The 16116-nt window shown below is 32.3% G+C and overlaps 1 protein-coding gene across 1 annotated transcript; it reads left to right on the top strand.

Moving 5' to 3' along the window:
• Positions 1-1516: 1516 nt before the first annotated feature.
• LOC134266522 (polycystin-1-like protein 3) lies at positions 1517-15186 on the top strand (the record flags this gene model as incomplete). Its single annotated transcript, XM_062748745.1, is given in 16 exon segments — positions 1517-1666; positions 1851-1981; positions 2115-2213; positions 2300-2452; positions 2616-2724; positions 3103-3359; positions 3643-3870; positions 4051-4507; positions 4875-5068; positions 5954-6175; positions 6339-6509; positions 7457-7617; positions 7909-8735; positions 8960-9198; positions 9376-9550; positions 13907-15186. Coding segments are annotated over 16 exon segments (4853 nt in total), but the record flags the coding sequence as incomplete, so codon positions are not given.
• Between the last annotated feature and the right edge of the window lie 930 nt (positions 15187-16116).

Raw genomic sequence — 16116 nt, 5'->3', positions numbered from 1 at the left:
TGAACCATATTGCAGGCAAAAAATCTAGTAATTTTTATTTTCTAAATATTTCCATTAAAATTGAGAATGCGAGTGTTAATAATGCAAATGGTGTATATACATAATTATATACTATTTCTACATGGCCTTTGTAAATTATCATAACGATATCAATGTAAAACTGTATGTCCAAAATGTAATACATGTATCATAAATGCAGGTGCATGTATCATCTAGATTGCCAATATATGTCTAGTTCATTTTGAATAGATTGATTGAAATTTTATAAAGAATTATACTGGTATATGGTATGGGCTATTCTAGGCACATATTCAGAAAATGTTTTACATTGTCAATTTCTTTCTTGTTCAAGGCTCGCACGTATAAAAAATCGTCGCTTATATATATATACTGCGTCAAACATGTCATTTTTGAAGTTTTGTTTAAAAATAAGGTATTTAAAACTCTTAATTCTCTGCATATTACTTAAACCAATATAAAGATAAAATAAATATATAAATTTTATTCTTGCACAAAACATAAATTTCATTGAGGTTTATTTACGTCTAAATTTAAAAAAAAAACGGGAGCCAAGGAAAACCATGTGTAGGTCTGATTATTTTTTAAAATCATTCTCTTATCCATATGTTTTAATAATTCTTTCTATGATAATTATGATTTCATAACTGATAAATTTTTGACAGTACGTCTGTTGGTCGGGGGCTCTTTTACTTGTTCAGATACTGGTTGCCCCCCCCCCCTCCCCCCGACTTTCAAAACTTTTGCTATGAGCCTGTCCAGCCTAGCCATATATGACTTTTACTCACATATACATGATAAAGGAAAATTACTCTTTATTTCAAAATTTAGCAAGTACATGTATGTATAATCTGTATGCACATCATTTGGTTTTAATGTAGATATCTAATATAACACTTGTGGATGTAGAGGGGGAGGAAGGCTGTGTCCAAAATTATAATAAAAGATTTACTCAATCAGTTTTGTTTAGTGTTGCTGTGGGCGCCTAACCCGACCCCAGTCTGCCCCCTTTTTCAAGATTTCTGAATCCGCTGCTACGTTAATGCTTTGAACTTGAAAATACAGATGGGTTTGCGTAATAGATCTGTTTGAAAGACGGCGAAAAGGGAAAACATGCAAGCGTGCTCATGATTCCTGTGCTTTGCATCCTTTATTTAGGTTCAAGTGTAATATTATTTTGATCCGCCACATGTCACTGTAGTCTCTAAACCAAATAAAATGCGATCTGCGCATGCTTAGTACCTAGCGGAGAAGTCTTAGTCCTATGCCCAGTCTTACGCCGCTTTCTGAAATGCGATTTAGACCCGTCTAAATTTTGGCGTAACTTTTTTAGTCGGACTAACTTAGGCCCAAATCTACGACTTTTTGAGAAACGAGCCCCAGTTGTAATGGTGCTCTGTTTATTCTAAAACCTTCTAAAGAACCTGATTCATAGCTTACCTGGTCACCTTATTGTTGTTTATTCGCGCAGAAGTATCTATTGTAATCTTTATTTAAGGCGAGAGTAGCATATTAGATGTCCCTGTACAGCCGGGAGATCCAGTTTTCAAATACACAGTTACTGTCCGAGTTCGGATTTTCGACATCTATGGAGATTATGCACTACATTCTTCAAATATTACAGTATTGTCCTTGTTAATTTAATTTTGTCTGTTATATATCAAAATGTTTTTGTTCAGATCAATAAAACTCAGAATTTCTCTATTTTGACTGATTTTTTTCTAATAAACAAAGCATTCTTTATTTTGCAAGAAGTTATACATATATGACGTGTAATGTCTAAATTATATAGGTCATCCCGCCTATGATATCTCAACCAAAAGATTTAGAAGATGTTTCCACAATTGAGTCCTCGTTTCAAAACTTTGATTCAAAGTTCAACAACTACAAGCTGTCAGGAAATGACATTCAAACCTTGAGTTTTTTAGGAGCTGTTGCAGCCGGTTTCAAACAATTTCCGTTTGTACGTACTTGATTTCATGACTGCTTACTTACCAAATATACATTGAAAATGTGCGTAAAACTTTATGGAGAGGAGTTTTCGCAGGAAAGAATAACAAATTCAAAGTTTATGTTTCTTTATTATTTTTTTAAAGGTTGACAAAACAACATCTGAAGAAGAGGTAAACGGTGATACAGAGTCCATTAATATCGACACATCCGGAGGGGGACCTGTGTTTCTTGTTTATATACAGGTAGACTGTAATAACATAAAATACATGATCTTCAAACTGTTGATTACCTTTACAATTCGTGACAAGCATTTTTTTTTCAAAAACAGAAAACCGTGAAGCTTCTTCAGCTGGTCAAAGGCATTGTTACCCCTGGCTGTGCACATTTCATCGACAGATTCAAATTAACAGACATACAGCAGATCTTCAGCACCTTGGATGCTTTGACTCGCTTTGAACCGTATTTGTCTTTGAAAGGAGTGGTTTGTAGTTGTATCAAGTTTTACTGTAATTTCTCTCTGATAACATTAATTTCTTTTATTAAATGAGAGATAATTCATATAATAAGCAGTGTTATTATCTGTACATTTCAAAATTTTAAGTTAAATGTTAATAAACTTATATGAATGAATCCATTTTAAACAGAACATAACGGTAGACATTGTGGACACTGTTATTGATTGTTTGGAATATGGCAGCAGGAGAACTCCTCTATCTCCGAGTGCAGTTGAAATGTTAACAGACATTGCTAATGGCAAGGCTGTAGACTGTTCAGAGTTTAAAGACCTCCAATAATAAAAATGTTTTGCTCACATGTTTTACATGTTTAAAGTCTTACAAATTTTTCAAGTTAATTTTTTGCTACTAGTATATACGTATAAATGTTTAATTTCTCTATTTTTTAGACACTTGAAATGAGTTATCTTACGTATTTCTGATTAGACCATTTTCAATAATGCCTAGTGCCACTAAAGGCTAAATACACAAAATGATTTTAAATCCATAAATGGGTTGATCAATTTAAAAAAGATAACAAGAGAATAATTTCATGTTCATATAATCATTTCTAAGCATATTTAATGGCAACTCATTATTCTCTATAATGTTAATAATTTCAAAATGTTCATGATAGTTTATCATCGTGTACTGGACAATGTCTTGAACAAAATGCTACCAAGGAAGCTTCAGAACTTGGATGTTGAAATTTCTGAAGACGATATAAAAGCGGAAATCATGTTGCACATCAAGTTCTTCCTCCAAGAAACCGGCCTATTAAAACAAAATCAAGGGAACATAACTTCTGACTACCAAAGCATTAATAGACAAGTTGATTTTATTTATCAAATAAAAGCACACGAGCGAGAGCTTCAACTTCAGCAGAGAGAAACGGTATGCAATTAATTATATTTACAAATAAGCTTATTAGTAACCTTCCCAAAATTGTCTGTCCAGCATTAAATAAAGTTCTCTTTCCTGCAAGGGTAGAGAAAAATAATGCTTTATAATCAATTTCATATAGAAATATTACAAATGTAAATTTTGATTACTTCTACCTTATTAATCTTATTTGACAGCTACAATATGAAATGAAAGAAATATATTTTGTTTGTTTTGATTTACTTTATATATTGTATTGGAAGGAAAAAAATAAGTTATTTTACATATATTTCAGGCAAGAAAATGTATCCCAATTATAAAACAAATTCAGACCATATTTTTAAATGTCATGCACAAAACTATTGTTTTGGGTGAACGGCTTTTCTGGAATGCTAATCATGTACTGGAAATAATGATCAGGAAAATCCACGTCAACGATCTTGAAAATGCCAGAGATGAGTTTTTTGGAGGTGTACGTGAAGTGAATGGCTCAATCAACCACACATCCTACCTTGAATTTGCAGTAATTTCTGATATTTAATCTAATATTATTTCATTTATGCGAAAAATTTAATATCAACAATTTATTATTATGAGAATAATATCAGCGTATATCTGGAATAGTAGAAGTGAATCAAAAATAGTTTAAAGGAAAGTAAAGGTAACAAAAAGAATTACTGATTTTGACATTATATTAATTTAGGTGTCCAACTACTTACGAAACCCCTATATTTATGGAGAAAACGCATCCAAGGCAATATCTTCAGTTCCGGTTATAGATATTCCGCAAAACATATCTGTGGACTCCAATATTCCGAATAAAGGAAACCTGGAATTTAAGAGATATATTCCTCTCATCAATCCACACTATCCAGAACAGATGATTTATTTTTCTTTTGAACTAATAAATAGTGGAGATGCTGCACTTATTTACATAAAACCTGATGGATTTGACTTCTTGGGCCATCAGAAGGTTCCATCATATTCGTTTTATTTTAGTTCATCTGCTTTTCCAACATCTAGTTTCTTTGATTACAAGAAGGTGCTGGGTGTAAGAGATTGGACAAGATATGGATTTAAAGTGTTTCTTCCAGGAGATATATGTGGAAAAGGGCTTTGTTATCTAGGCATAAAACCCCTTACAGGTAAAAAGTTCAACTGTTGTAGAAGAGAATATTTGTAAATATGACAATCTAGAGAAGGGTAAATTTCAGTAGTTTTTTTTTTTGGGGTGGCAGGTGAACATATTCTAAATATGACGCGTATCATAGTTAAGTTGCTTTCAACCTGACTCTTTTTTCAAGCCAAAAATAAAGATAAAGTTTGAGAGAACAAATAAATAGGGTTCGAATTATGGATAAAGTAAGAGTTTTGGGTATTGTTATCGAATGTTAAAAACAAAAAGATGCAAAAACAAGGCATGTGCAATAATGACATTGCCTTTAATATAAGATTGGTATTAACCAAAAATTAAGTGTTTTAATTTGGTTCATTGAAAAACACAATGACTTTTAGCCCCTGTCCCAGATGACTTCTCTGGATCAAGAAAAAGACGAGCCACCTATTCTCAAACAACTATCAGGCCACCAGAGAACGCGACCTTGATTGTTAACGCTGCGGATTTTGTTCCAGTTGAAGCAAACTTTAGCCTGATATTCACAACTACGGGATGTCGAACCTGGGAAAACGGAAAGAACTTGTGGACGATGGAAGGGTGTGAGGTTAAATATGAAAATTGTTTATTATATATATATATATATATATATATATATATATATATATATATATATATATATATATATATATATATATATATATATATATATATATATATATAAGGATTTTTTGGTTAGAAATATGATTACGTCGAAAATTTTTAACGCCTTTTAAAATTCCTTGCTGGTTTGCCTCATAGCTGTTTTCTTTTTAAACGCAAATGTAGCTATTCCCAAGAACTATTCAGTTAATTTCTTGCTAACTTTTCTCAAATATTAAAATATTGAAGATATTCGTTTTGGTATGTGGTACATTTAACAATATCCCTTTACAGAAAATATATATCGTTACAAAGTCTATAATAGAGGTCTTACAAAATACTTGTTTGGAGACTTTTAAAAAAAATAATAAAGATTTCAGGATGTTTAAACCACTGTAACATTTTCAAAGATTTATGGGTTTACAGTAAATACAGATATAGATATTTTCGTATTTTTTTATCATGAGGTTCGTAATCTTTCAACTTGTAATATTAAAAAAAACCAAAGAATAATAATGCTAAAATATGTCAACACTCTAAGTATCGAAAAACCACAAGTATGCAAGTATATGGAGCCTTGAAACATCAACTTACTTGTCTGACACATGTCTCCCTTTAAAAACGAATCATATTCAGAGCTTGTTATGTAGTGCTACATCAATGTAATTCTAAAATGACCAATCACCAAAATTGAATATTTACTTGTTCCATCGTTTTCATGAAACATTTTTATGTTCATTAGATTTATTCAAATGAAGTTTGTGTTATATTCAGAATTAAGTGTAAGGAAATGTATTGACTAAGGACCAGGGGCATTGTTTCTGGATGATATGTTAATTTTATTTTTCAGGTTTTGCCAATGAGTGATTTGAACAACACGGTCTGTCGATGTATTGGAGACACCTTTTCAACCTCCTTTTATGTACCAGCTAATGCGATTAATTTTCTGACAGTTTGGGGTAAATTTGACGCTTCCAATGCTACAGTGTATGGCGCACTGGTTGTAGTCTTTGTTATTTATATAATACTGCTTATTGTGCTTCGAAGACAGGACAAAAAGGACCGAAGCAGGGTAAAAAAGTATTGTATATCATTATTTGCTTCATTTTTGCAAGAATAGAAATTGTATTCAAGACATCATAGAAAAAATATATCGATCAGGGAAATGAAAACATACAAATACTTTATTAGTTAGTTTGTGACAATTAAATGAGTATTTTCACATTATTTTGCAGAGTAAGGTATCCTTTCTCTGTGACCACATTACAACGCATACGTACTTCTATTTGATAAGTGTATACACTGGATTCCGGAGAGGAGCGGGTACTAAATCTAATGTATATTTCATACTCACTGGTGATGATGATGATTCAGGAATTCGTTTTCTAAATGACGGATTTCAAGAGGTGTGGATTTTATTTTAATGGTTTTACAATGAATAATGCGCCAAATGGTTTTTCTATTTTCCTTGCAGAGATAGTCATTCTTAAAGTAAGCATACCTAGAACACTGATTTGTTAATCGTTTTTATAAAATGTCTCTGCCAATAAGAAAATTAGGGCGTTTCAGAAAACTGCGCTTCATTTAAAATGTTTCAAGTACAATTAATGTATAAAGCTCATAAATCCTTTCTGAAAATTATCACTGTATGAGGCATATTTATGAATAACTTGAAACCCGACTTCATTTCCAAAATTATTATCATGACAAGATCTGTTTGTGAAACTGTATGCGCCCGGTGGCAACAAAGTTCAAAAAGCTATTTGAAGCATATGGGTCACAATCAATGTAACATTGGTGTCATTTGAAAATACTTAATTAGTGGAGTATGCATACTAAATATAAACTCTATCTCTAATTGATCAGAAGTTATGGCAAAGGTTCAAAAGGGCTATTTTTGACAGTGAAGGTCACAAGGTCATTGACCTTGAGGCCATTTAAAAAAGCTTAATTAGTGAAGTATACATACCAAATATGAAGTCTCTACTTCTTATGATTCAAAAGTTATGGCAAAGGTTCGAAAAAGTTATTTTTAGCTTGTAGTTAACAGTGAAGGTCACAAAGTCAGTGACCTTGGTGCCATTTAAAAGAACATTATTAGTGGAGTATGTATACTAAATATGAAGTCTCTATCTATAACGGTTCAAAAGTTATGGCTAGGTTAAAGATTGCAGACAAACAGACAAACAGTCAAACAGGAAAAAAACACTATGCGCCCTTGACCTATCGATCCGGGCGTATAATCATTAAATGCAGCAATTTTACATTTTTTATACTAGTAGCATCAATGCTTAAATGAACTTTTGCGTCCTCAATACGGAGTATGAATAATTTCATAAAAACCTTTTGATAGGGATTTTCGACATCAAGTGTCAACATGTACTTCTTTGGAACCAATGAACCCCTAGGAGATTTAAGATACATTCGGATATGGCATGATAATTCTGGTCCACCTGGTTTCAAAAGTTGGTTTTTAAGCAAGATCATTATTGAAAACTTAGAACAGAGAGAAAGGTATGTTCAGCTTCCATAGTTTTATTATTTTTATGATAAGGAAGTCTTACATGCTAAATATTCTTCATATGTTTATAAATTTCATATGGAATATGTTGAGAACTGTTGAATTTTCATATATACTTAAATTTCTTCTGATGACTGTGCCTTACTGTCATTTTTATCCGTTTTCTTTTGACTGTTTGACTGTCTATATCATAAAGAATTTACCAAAGCTATGTGTATTCTTTCTTTAGAAAAAAAACTCTTAACGCTAACAAAATAACTATATGCATCCTATTTTGGTTTTAGATATACATTCCATTGCAACAAATGGTTGGGTATTGATGATGAAGACTGTACGCTGGATCGAATAATTCCAGTATCAACGCCAGACAACCTTTCCTATAATGATCGTATTTCCGTGGAAGCTCAAGCCCAAATGCCTGTGTATCATTTATGGCTTTCTCTGCTTTATCGTCCCCAGCTAGGAAAATTCACACGTGTTCAAAGGCTTTCATGCTTAGTGGCACTACTCTGTCTTACTATGATATCAAATGCCATGTTCTTTCGATCGTCCGATGAAAATCAAAATGTTGACGAAGTGAATTCCGGAATATTTCGATTGTCATTCGGTACAGTCTATGTATCATGTATCGGAATGCTTATCTCAACTCCCCCTGTTACTTTTGCTGCCTTTGTATTTCGAAATACTAGAAACTCTAAATCTGCTGCACATAAGATCGCCAATTCAAAAAAACAACCCAGTGATAAAACATACAAATCATTTTCAAATCTTGATGGTGATGTGTTCACTCTAAGTAAAGGCACTTTGCCACGTTGGGTGTTTTATGTAGCATGGGTCAGTGTTGTTTTGGCTATCCTTTCATCTAGTTTTTTCCTCATCCTTTACAGTATGGAGTGGGACAAATCAAAATCAAATGAGTGGCTTTCATCACTTGTTTTCTCATTTTTGGAATCATTCATAGTTTTCGATCCGATAAAGGTTCTATTTTTCGCCATTATTTGTTCGACTGTTTTTAAAAGTTTGATGATGGAAGAGCTCCCCAAAGTTAATGTAGAAAAATTGCGATTGACGTCGATGAATACCAATCTATCACAGAGAACAAACTTTTCAGGTAGGTTAATGTGTAGACGAACATGGTTTTTTTTTTAAATGTAAGATTAAACCATGAATACATAATTTTACTAAGATAACCCACATCGTTTAATGTGATCTTGATTAATTTAAATTTGAAAGATCAAATAAATACTTTAATAAACGTAAGGATGTGACCATGAATAGCTAAATAAACGTTTAAGCTATTTTGCATGTTTGAAAATTCTTACCATGTTTTTTCAGACTTAGCAAACAAAGTTTTACCAAAATGTGATGCATTTTCCAAGGAGGAAATCAACGAATTGAGAAAGAAATGTCGCGAGGAAACTCAAGCTAGATCAGCGCTGACCAGTCTGGTCATGTTCATCCTATACATTCTTGCAATCTATGGAATCAGCTTCACCCAGCGTGATCAGCGTTCTTTGAGCATGAAGCAAAACCTTGATAATCATTTGCTTTTAGGAAGTCACGGCTTCTCTTCAGTAAGTTTTTTCAATGTTTTATAATTGTATTTTCTCTATGTTTTGTTTTCATTTAATTCTAAATCAAATAAACTTAACATGATTTCGATTTTTTATTTGATAAGTTTTTGTTATATTTTGATATTCTACATTTGTCGTCCTAATGTTATAGTCTTAGCAATATTTTACATCTATTAGTTAAAAGGTAGAAAGGATTTCATTAGCTGGATGAATGACACGTTTATTCCAACGTATTACCCGAATGCCAGTTATGCAGGTAAATCATTGACAGTTTTGGATCGTCAATGGTTCAAAGATATGGCCAGTATTCGGGTTGGGCCAGCACGTCTCCGCCAGGTTCGCATGAAAACAGGTAAAAAGTATTTCAAGTATATTTCGAACTTCACACGATCCCCTCCCCCTTTAAAATGCTACGTAGAACACTGAAATACCAGTATCAAAAGATGAATGCAAGAGTTAATAGAATATTTATTGTCCGCGCTTTTTGCAAAAGCGGGGCGTGGGTGGGTGTACAAAAGCCCAGAAGGCTCATTTGAGATTCAAGTTTCGAAATACGAGTTTCGAAATTCAAGATCCAAACTAACCAGTCAAAAGCGGGTTTAACATTTGATTACGCCCCTTTGTTATGTTTTTACTTTCAAGAAATCGTTAAATATATTAATAGCCATTCTCTGTAACCACTTAAACTTCGTTGCGACGCATGGTCACCGATTTTGGAAACTTCAAGCACCAGAAACAAATATCAAACAAAATTTTGTTGCTATGTGTCTCAATTGCAAACAGCGGGTTTAAAAAATCATTTTAAGCCACTTTAAATCTTGACTGTGGCTTAATAAAAACTAGTTCTCATGTTTTTACTGTTCAAGAAATGTTTAGATATATCTAATATCAAAAGGGTCTTTTGGAATACATAAAATGCTAATGCAAAAAAAATGTTTTATGTATTCAATCAACGGCTTAAAAAAAAATAAAATTTTGACCTTACATATAAAGTAAAAGCATATATAATTCTATAAATAACTTTTTTTGCCATGAACACAAAATGTAACCATGTGACCAGTATATATGGAGGAAAAACATAAAATTGCCAAATATATCCTTAGGACCTTGCAACTTTGGGTATCTGTTACCATGGAAACAAAGTACCAGTGCATTTTTTTTCGCTCATTAAGATTATTGCTGAATCAAGAACATTGTATTTCGAATATAATTATCTATGAAGTTCAATATCATATATTGATAAAATTTGATGACAAAACAACACTGTTGCTATGGTTACAAGGGAATATATTTGGATTACATTGTACCTTTATATCAATATTTTTACCCTGTGTAAATTTTTAGCATTTGCGCTTGCATTGAATTAGTCAAAAATATTTTTCTGTTAATAAATAAATCATTTTTGGGAAGAATTTTTTTCCAAGGAAAGTATTTTTTCAGTTCTTTATATTTTTACTGGTTATTTCCATAGGAACGCTCTTTTCAAGAATCTAATCTGATTTTTTCAAAAGAACACCTGTTTACATTAGATCTTACTATGAACTAAAAGATAATTAGCACACCGTTTAAAAATTGATCATTTGACAAGTGCTTTTTTTAAAAGATAGGATCTTACACAGAGTTTAATTAGGCTTTTAATAAAAACCTTAATTTGCCAACCAAAGAAATTTTATATTTTGTCATTTATATGTTTCAAGGCTTGTTTTTTCTAAATTTGGAAAACTATAATTGCTTTTTATTTTTACGTGTATGACTATATAAAATTCAATGAATATTTTTTTTACTTTTGAATACTTTTTACCATAGTTATGTAATAGTTGATTTACCAAACATGTTATATTTTTTCCTTCATATTTGGATTATACTTTAGGTTAAAAGGCATACAAACCTCTAAAATATTTGTTATACTTGATTACAAATTTTTTCAGTGCATTTAGGGTATCAATTTGTATTTTTATCAAAATTGTTTCGGAGAAATTTTGCAATATCTTGCCACGTTGTGGTATATTGGGGTCATTTGCTAAATGATAATGCATGTTATTTTTAAACATAAAAAATAAAATTTGAAAATTTTGAAAAATACATATATAATTTTTTAAACACCATAGTGAAATACGTATATAAATTTGATAGCTTATCGTAAAAATTAATTTTTTTTTATCAGATCAGCTTTTTATTTGATTATAATAAGTTCGAAAAATAAATCGTTTCTACAAAAATTCAAGATATATACATTATAAAGGGTATATTTGATCAGTGAGACTTGACTGCTGAATCGAACTGTAGTGTTTTAAGGTTTCAAGAGTATATTTTAGTCTTTGGCCATAACGCTATGGTCAGAGACTAAAATATAAAACCATAACGGTATAGTTCTGCATCTAATTTAGACTCATCTACTATTTGATGTAAGATAAAATAAATGCCGCATTTATTTTAATTCATTTTGCCAACCTGTATTGTATATATAATTTTTAATTTATTCAAGAAACCAAAGCCTTGAATGAAGATAAGTAATTAAATACTTAATTTTTATGTATTTCCTCCATCAGGAAAACGAACGCGATTTTTGTTTATCAATACTACGCCGCCTTTCAAGTTTTACAAAGTAACATTTACAGTGTTGTTTTTTTTTGGAAAAATGGGCATGTGGGTGGGTAGGGGTAGGATTATTGTTAAATTTAGACACTTGACACTTATTTATAACTTTATTTATATGTCTTCAACCCCATAAACAAAGTACACAATACAAAGATATATATATTTCTGATATATGTATTCTATCTAATATTTAGAAGCTATAATATAAATTGAAGTATATCTTGCAGATCAAAAGTCCAATGATTATTTTAGTTTCCTTCTAATATATATAACACTCTTTCTTGCATTGTAATTTAATCAAATGACTCATTTATAAATAAAATAAATAAATATATTGAATGATTTCTTGATAGTAAAATCATAACAAAGGGGATAATCAAATGTTGAACCCGCTTTTGATTGGTTAATCTGAATCTTGAATGTCGAAACTCGAACTTCGAATCTCGTATTGTATTTCCACCCTCGAATCTCGAATGAGCCTTCTGGGCTTTCGTAGTGGGTGGGATAAAATCTCACTAATCTGTCCGTCCGTCAGTTTGCCCAGCTGTCTGTTACAATCATTTTATCCCATAACTTTAGAATAAAAATAGGGCTTTTAGAACACGGCAGGTGTGACCGGTTGGCAGAGGATGCTCACTCCTCCATTGCACCTGATCCTACCGCTGATGTTTTGGAGGTCCGTGTCTGCTTTGCTCCTGTTTTGTATTGTTTTATGGACTTTTGATATTCAATACTGTTCGTTATCTCCATACCTTTCATATTTCACATGTGCATTACCTGTGACAAGACGTTTTCATAGGTACTATTATTTTTGACCTCTTGACCTTGAGGCTGACTTAATTTTTAAAAGTATTAATATTGTAAAAACTTTTGAATGAAAAGAGATTTGTTGTTTGTATTTGACAGGTTTACAATTACTTGTTACTATAACTTTCCAAATAAACATTTTACTAATATACTTTTAACTTTATTCATTGACCTTATGGGGTTCCGTCCCTCTGATAAGAGGGATAACTTTGAAAGTTCAAATTCTTAATTCTACCATAGTTTCCATTAACAGAATTTCCTAATTGATACCTCTAAGTAGTCTATTCGATGGAATCTAACACATGATGGCAACAGTACTTTCTATTTCTTTTGCCATGTTTTCCAGATTTCCATTTTTCCGTAGAAAAACCCTCATTTTATCCAATTTGAAAAGCCTTATCAATCGAATAAGTTGTATCTTTTCAAGACCATTTGAGAAATGGTTTAATGTTTCAAGTACCAAATAAAATATATTTATTAGTATTAAATTTTTTTCAAATGAAGAAATATTTAGAAAACTCCTCCTCACAGCTGTATTTTCTCCTTACAACCACGTCTTCTTCATATCATATTCTGACATAAAATCCATTTCTTAAAAACTTACCATCGCTTCAAACATCTTCTATTTTCCATTTGAAGCTGCTTCTACAGCTGTTGATGAAAATCAATGTTGGGAAGTTTGAAAAACTGTGAAATTTAAAGCAGAGGGTCTTTTGTCCTTAACCTAAATTAAAAAAATAATAAGCATCGATGATAATTTTGAATGAGAGATTATTTATTTAACTTGAGCATTGCCTGTTTAAAGACTTTGTTTTTGACCTCGTGAGTTTAAATTCAAACTTATCCGACATAATATTTGGTATGATGGAAAGACAAGATAGAACACCCCAACAAGACAGTCACAATATGCCGTAAATACTGTAACACCATACCAACCAGTAAACTTTTCTTTAGATTTTAGCTTCTTCATAATTGATGCGCCTGTGTGACGCATTGGTTAGAGCGTCTGCTATAGAGTCACGAAGTAACGAGTTGGTCCTTACATCGCGGGTTCGAATCCCACTGTGGGACGTGGAGACCGGTCCTTCGGATGAGACCGTGGTCCCATGTCGCAGTAGGTGCAGGCATGAAAAGGATCCCTCCTTGCTCAATGGCCCTGAGTGCCGAGTATAGGACAAAATTTGCAGCTCTCCACCGGCAAGTGATAGTGTCTCCACATGAGTGAAAATTCTCGAGAGGGACGTTAAACAATATAAAATCAATCAATTAATCTTCATAATGAACCTGTACTTGTTATTTGTAGGCACATGTCCCTATTCCTATTTACCGTGGTCTTACCCTTGCGTGGACAGTTACTCAGAAACCGAGGAAGACAAAAATTCATATTGTCTACGATGGAAACCGTACAATGACACCATTTGTGGAAGCGAACTTTACAAAAGTAGGTTCTACACTGCCGAGGCCTGGAAGTACACGGACGCCGTTGAAATCTGGGGGATGTCCAGGATGGGAGAATATAAAACTTACAGTGGAGGGGGGTATATTCTTAAATTTGTGAAAGACAAAGTGAATGCCCACTTATTACTCAAGGAACTTTTGGACAATAACTGGATTGATAGAAAGACACGTGCAATATTTGTTGAGTTTACGATATACAATCCAAATGTCAATCTTTTTACATATTCCATGTACTTAGTGGAGTTTTCTGAAGTAGGCAGTGCTTTTACATGGACTGACACTCAAGCATTTAAACCTGTATTAAATTTATCATCTCTCGGCTTCACTATCGTGATGTGCTATGTGGTTTTCCTCTTCTATTACATTTTCATGCTTTTCAAGATAATATTGCAGTGTAGGGAAATTGACTGTATACGTTTTATCAAAGAACCATGGAATTTTGTGGACTGTCTTTGTACATTCCTTGCTTATTCTTGTCTTGTTGCGTTTATATTACGGATGAAATACACGAATACGGCAATGGATATGTTTTATGACGATAAATTGACAGGTGCCAATCGGTTCATTAACTATGGACATATCGTGATGTGGGATAATGCATTCAACGTCCTTTTTGCAACTCTTCTGTTCATATCTACATTACAGATTCTGAAAATTCTCGGATACAACAAACGATTCACTGAAGTAATCTCGGTGATTTCAAATGTGGGAAAGGATTTATTGGCTTTTGGTGCACTCTTGTTGATTTTATTTTTTTCTTTTGTTCTTTACGCCTATCTTCTCTTTGGCTCAAAATTAGAAAGCTACAAATCAATTTATCAGACTTGTGGAAGTCTAGCCAACACCTTCATCGGTAAAAATAAGCTTGACCCCCTGATTGTTGCAGCACCATTATCAGCCCAATTCTTTTATTCAGTTTACGTTTTAAGTGTTATAATGTTCATGTTGACCATCTTTATGGCAATCCTGAACACTAGTATTTCAGCAGTGAGGGCTGAAACAGTGGCATCAGCTGCAAAAATTGGAATGCTAGACATCGTGAAAAAATTTGTCAACAACATTCTGGAAGTTTTTCAAAAACCAAGAAAGAGCAGTACATTTAATCGTAAGTTATATCCTTTATAAATCAATTTTTCAAAAAGATATATGATATTTAAATCCTTTATATAAATCAAATTTTCGGAAATTGATTTTTAAACAAGTTAGCGTAGATTTGATTTAACACATTTCTTAAGGTTTTAATTAATGTATATATGTTTAAGACATTTAGTTGTATAATTAGCAAGTGTAAAAAGAATACATCGCCAAATGTATTTACGTTTATAGTTTCACTTCATCTCTGCATAAATCACACAGAAACGGTATTTTTGAAGAATTTACTCAGATTTTGTACTTTATGCTACAACAAAGTGAAAAATAAAATAAAATTGTGCATATCATTCTATTAATTTTTAAGGGAAACAAGAACATAGTGCCAATGAAGAAATCAATGCCGCGAATGTATTGGGACTAGTCCGTGAAATTGTATGCGTATATGGGAATATTGAAACTAAGGTATATATTATTTCTTCCTCAACTTGTTTTATAATGAAGTGTATGCAATAACTAGCTTAATGTATATTATATTTCCAAAATAATGATATTTTTTTTTTTACATTTTACAGCTAAGGAATAAAAAATACGCTGTGGAAGATTATCAACGCTCTCTGCTGTCACCTACCAGCCGACCCACTTCTTGCAAAATGAAGAACCGATATAACGATATATTTGATCAAACGCTTACTATTGAACATCTAGAAATGGAAGAAAATGGTGGTCCAAGAGAGACCTGTCGTCAGATTATGTCCCGAATATCATACGTATCCGCGTCAAATGTGGAAATGCACATACCGTTATGCGATTCAGACGAAATCGACGCTCAAAGAGAGAGATATCACTTTACAATATTTTAGATGTATATGTTGTTGATTTCTTGTGATTTTGATTTTTCATTTCGTATTATCGTAAATATTTGTCTAAAGTTACACAGAAATTTGTGAAGTTGTAGAATTTGTT

This window comes from Saccostrea cucullata, unplaced genomic scaffold, assembly GCF_032062105.1.
Source record: "Saccostrea cucullata isolate Sc308-1 unplaced genomic scaffold, CSIRO_AGI_Scuc_v1 ctg9276, whole genome shotgun sequence".
Lineage (NCBI taxonomy): Eukaryota > Metazoa > Mollusca > Bivalvia > Ostreida > Ostreidae > Saccostrea > Saccostrea cuccullata.
This window is presented reverse-complemented; position numbering and strand designations above follow the sequence as displayed.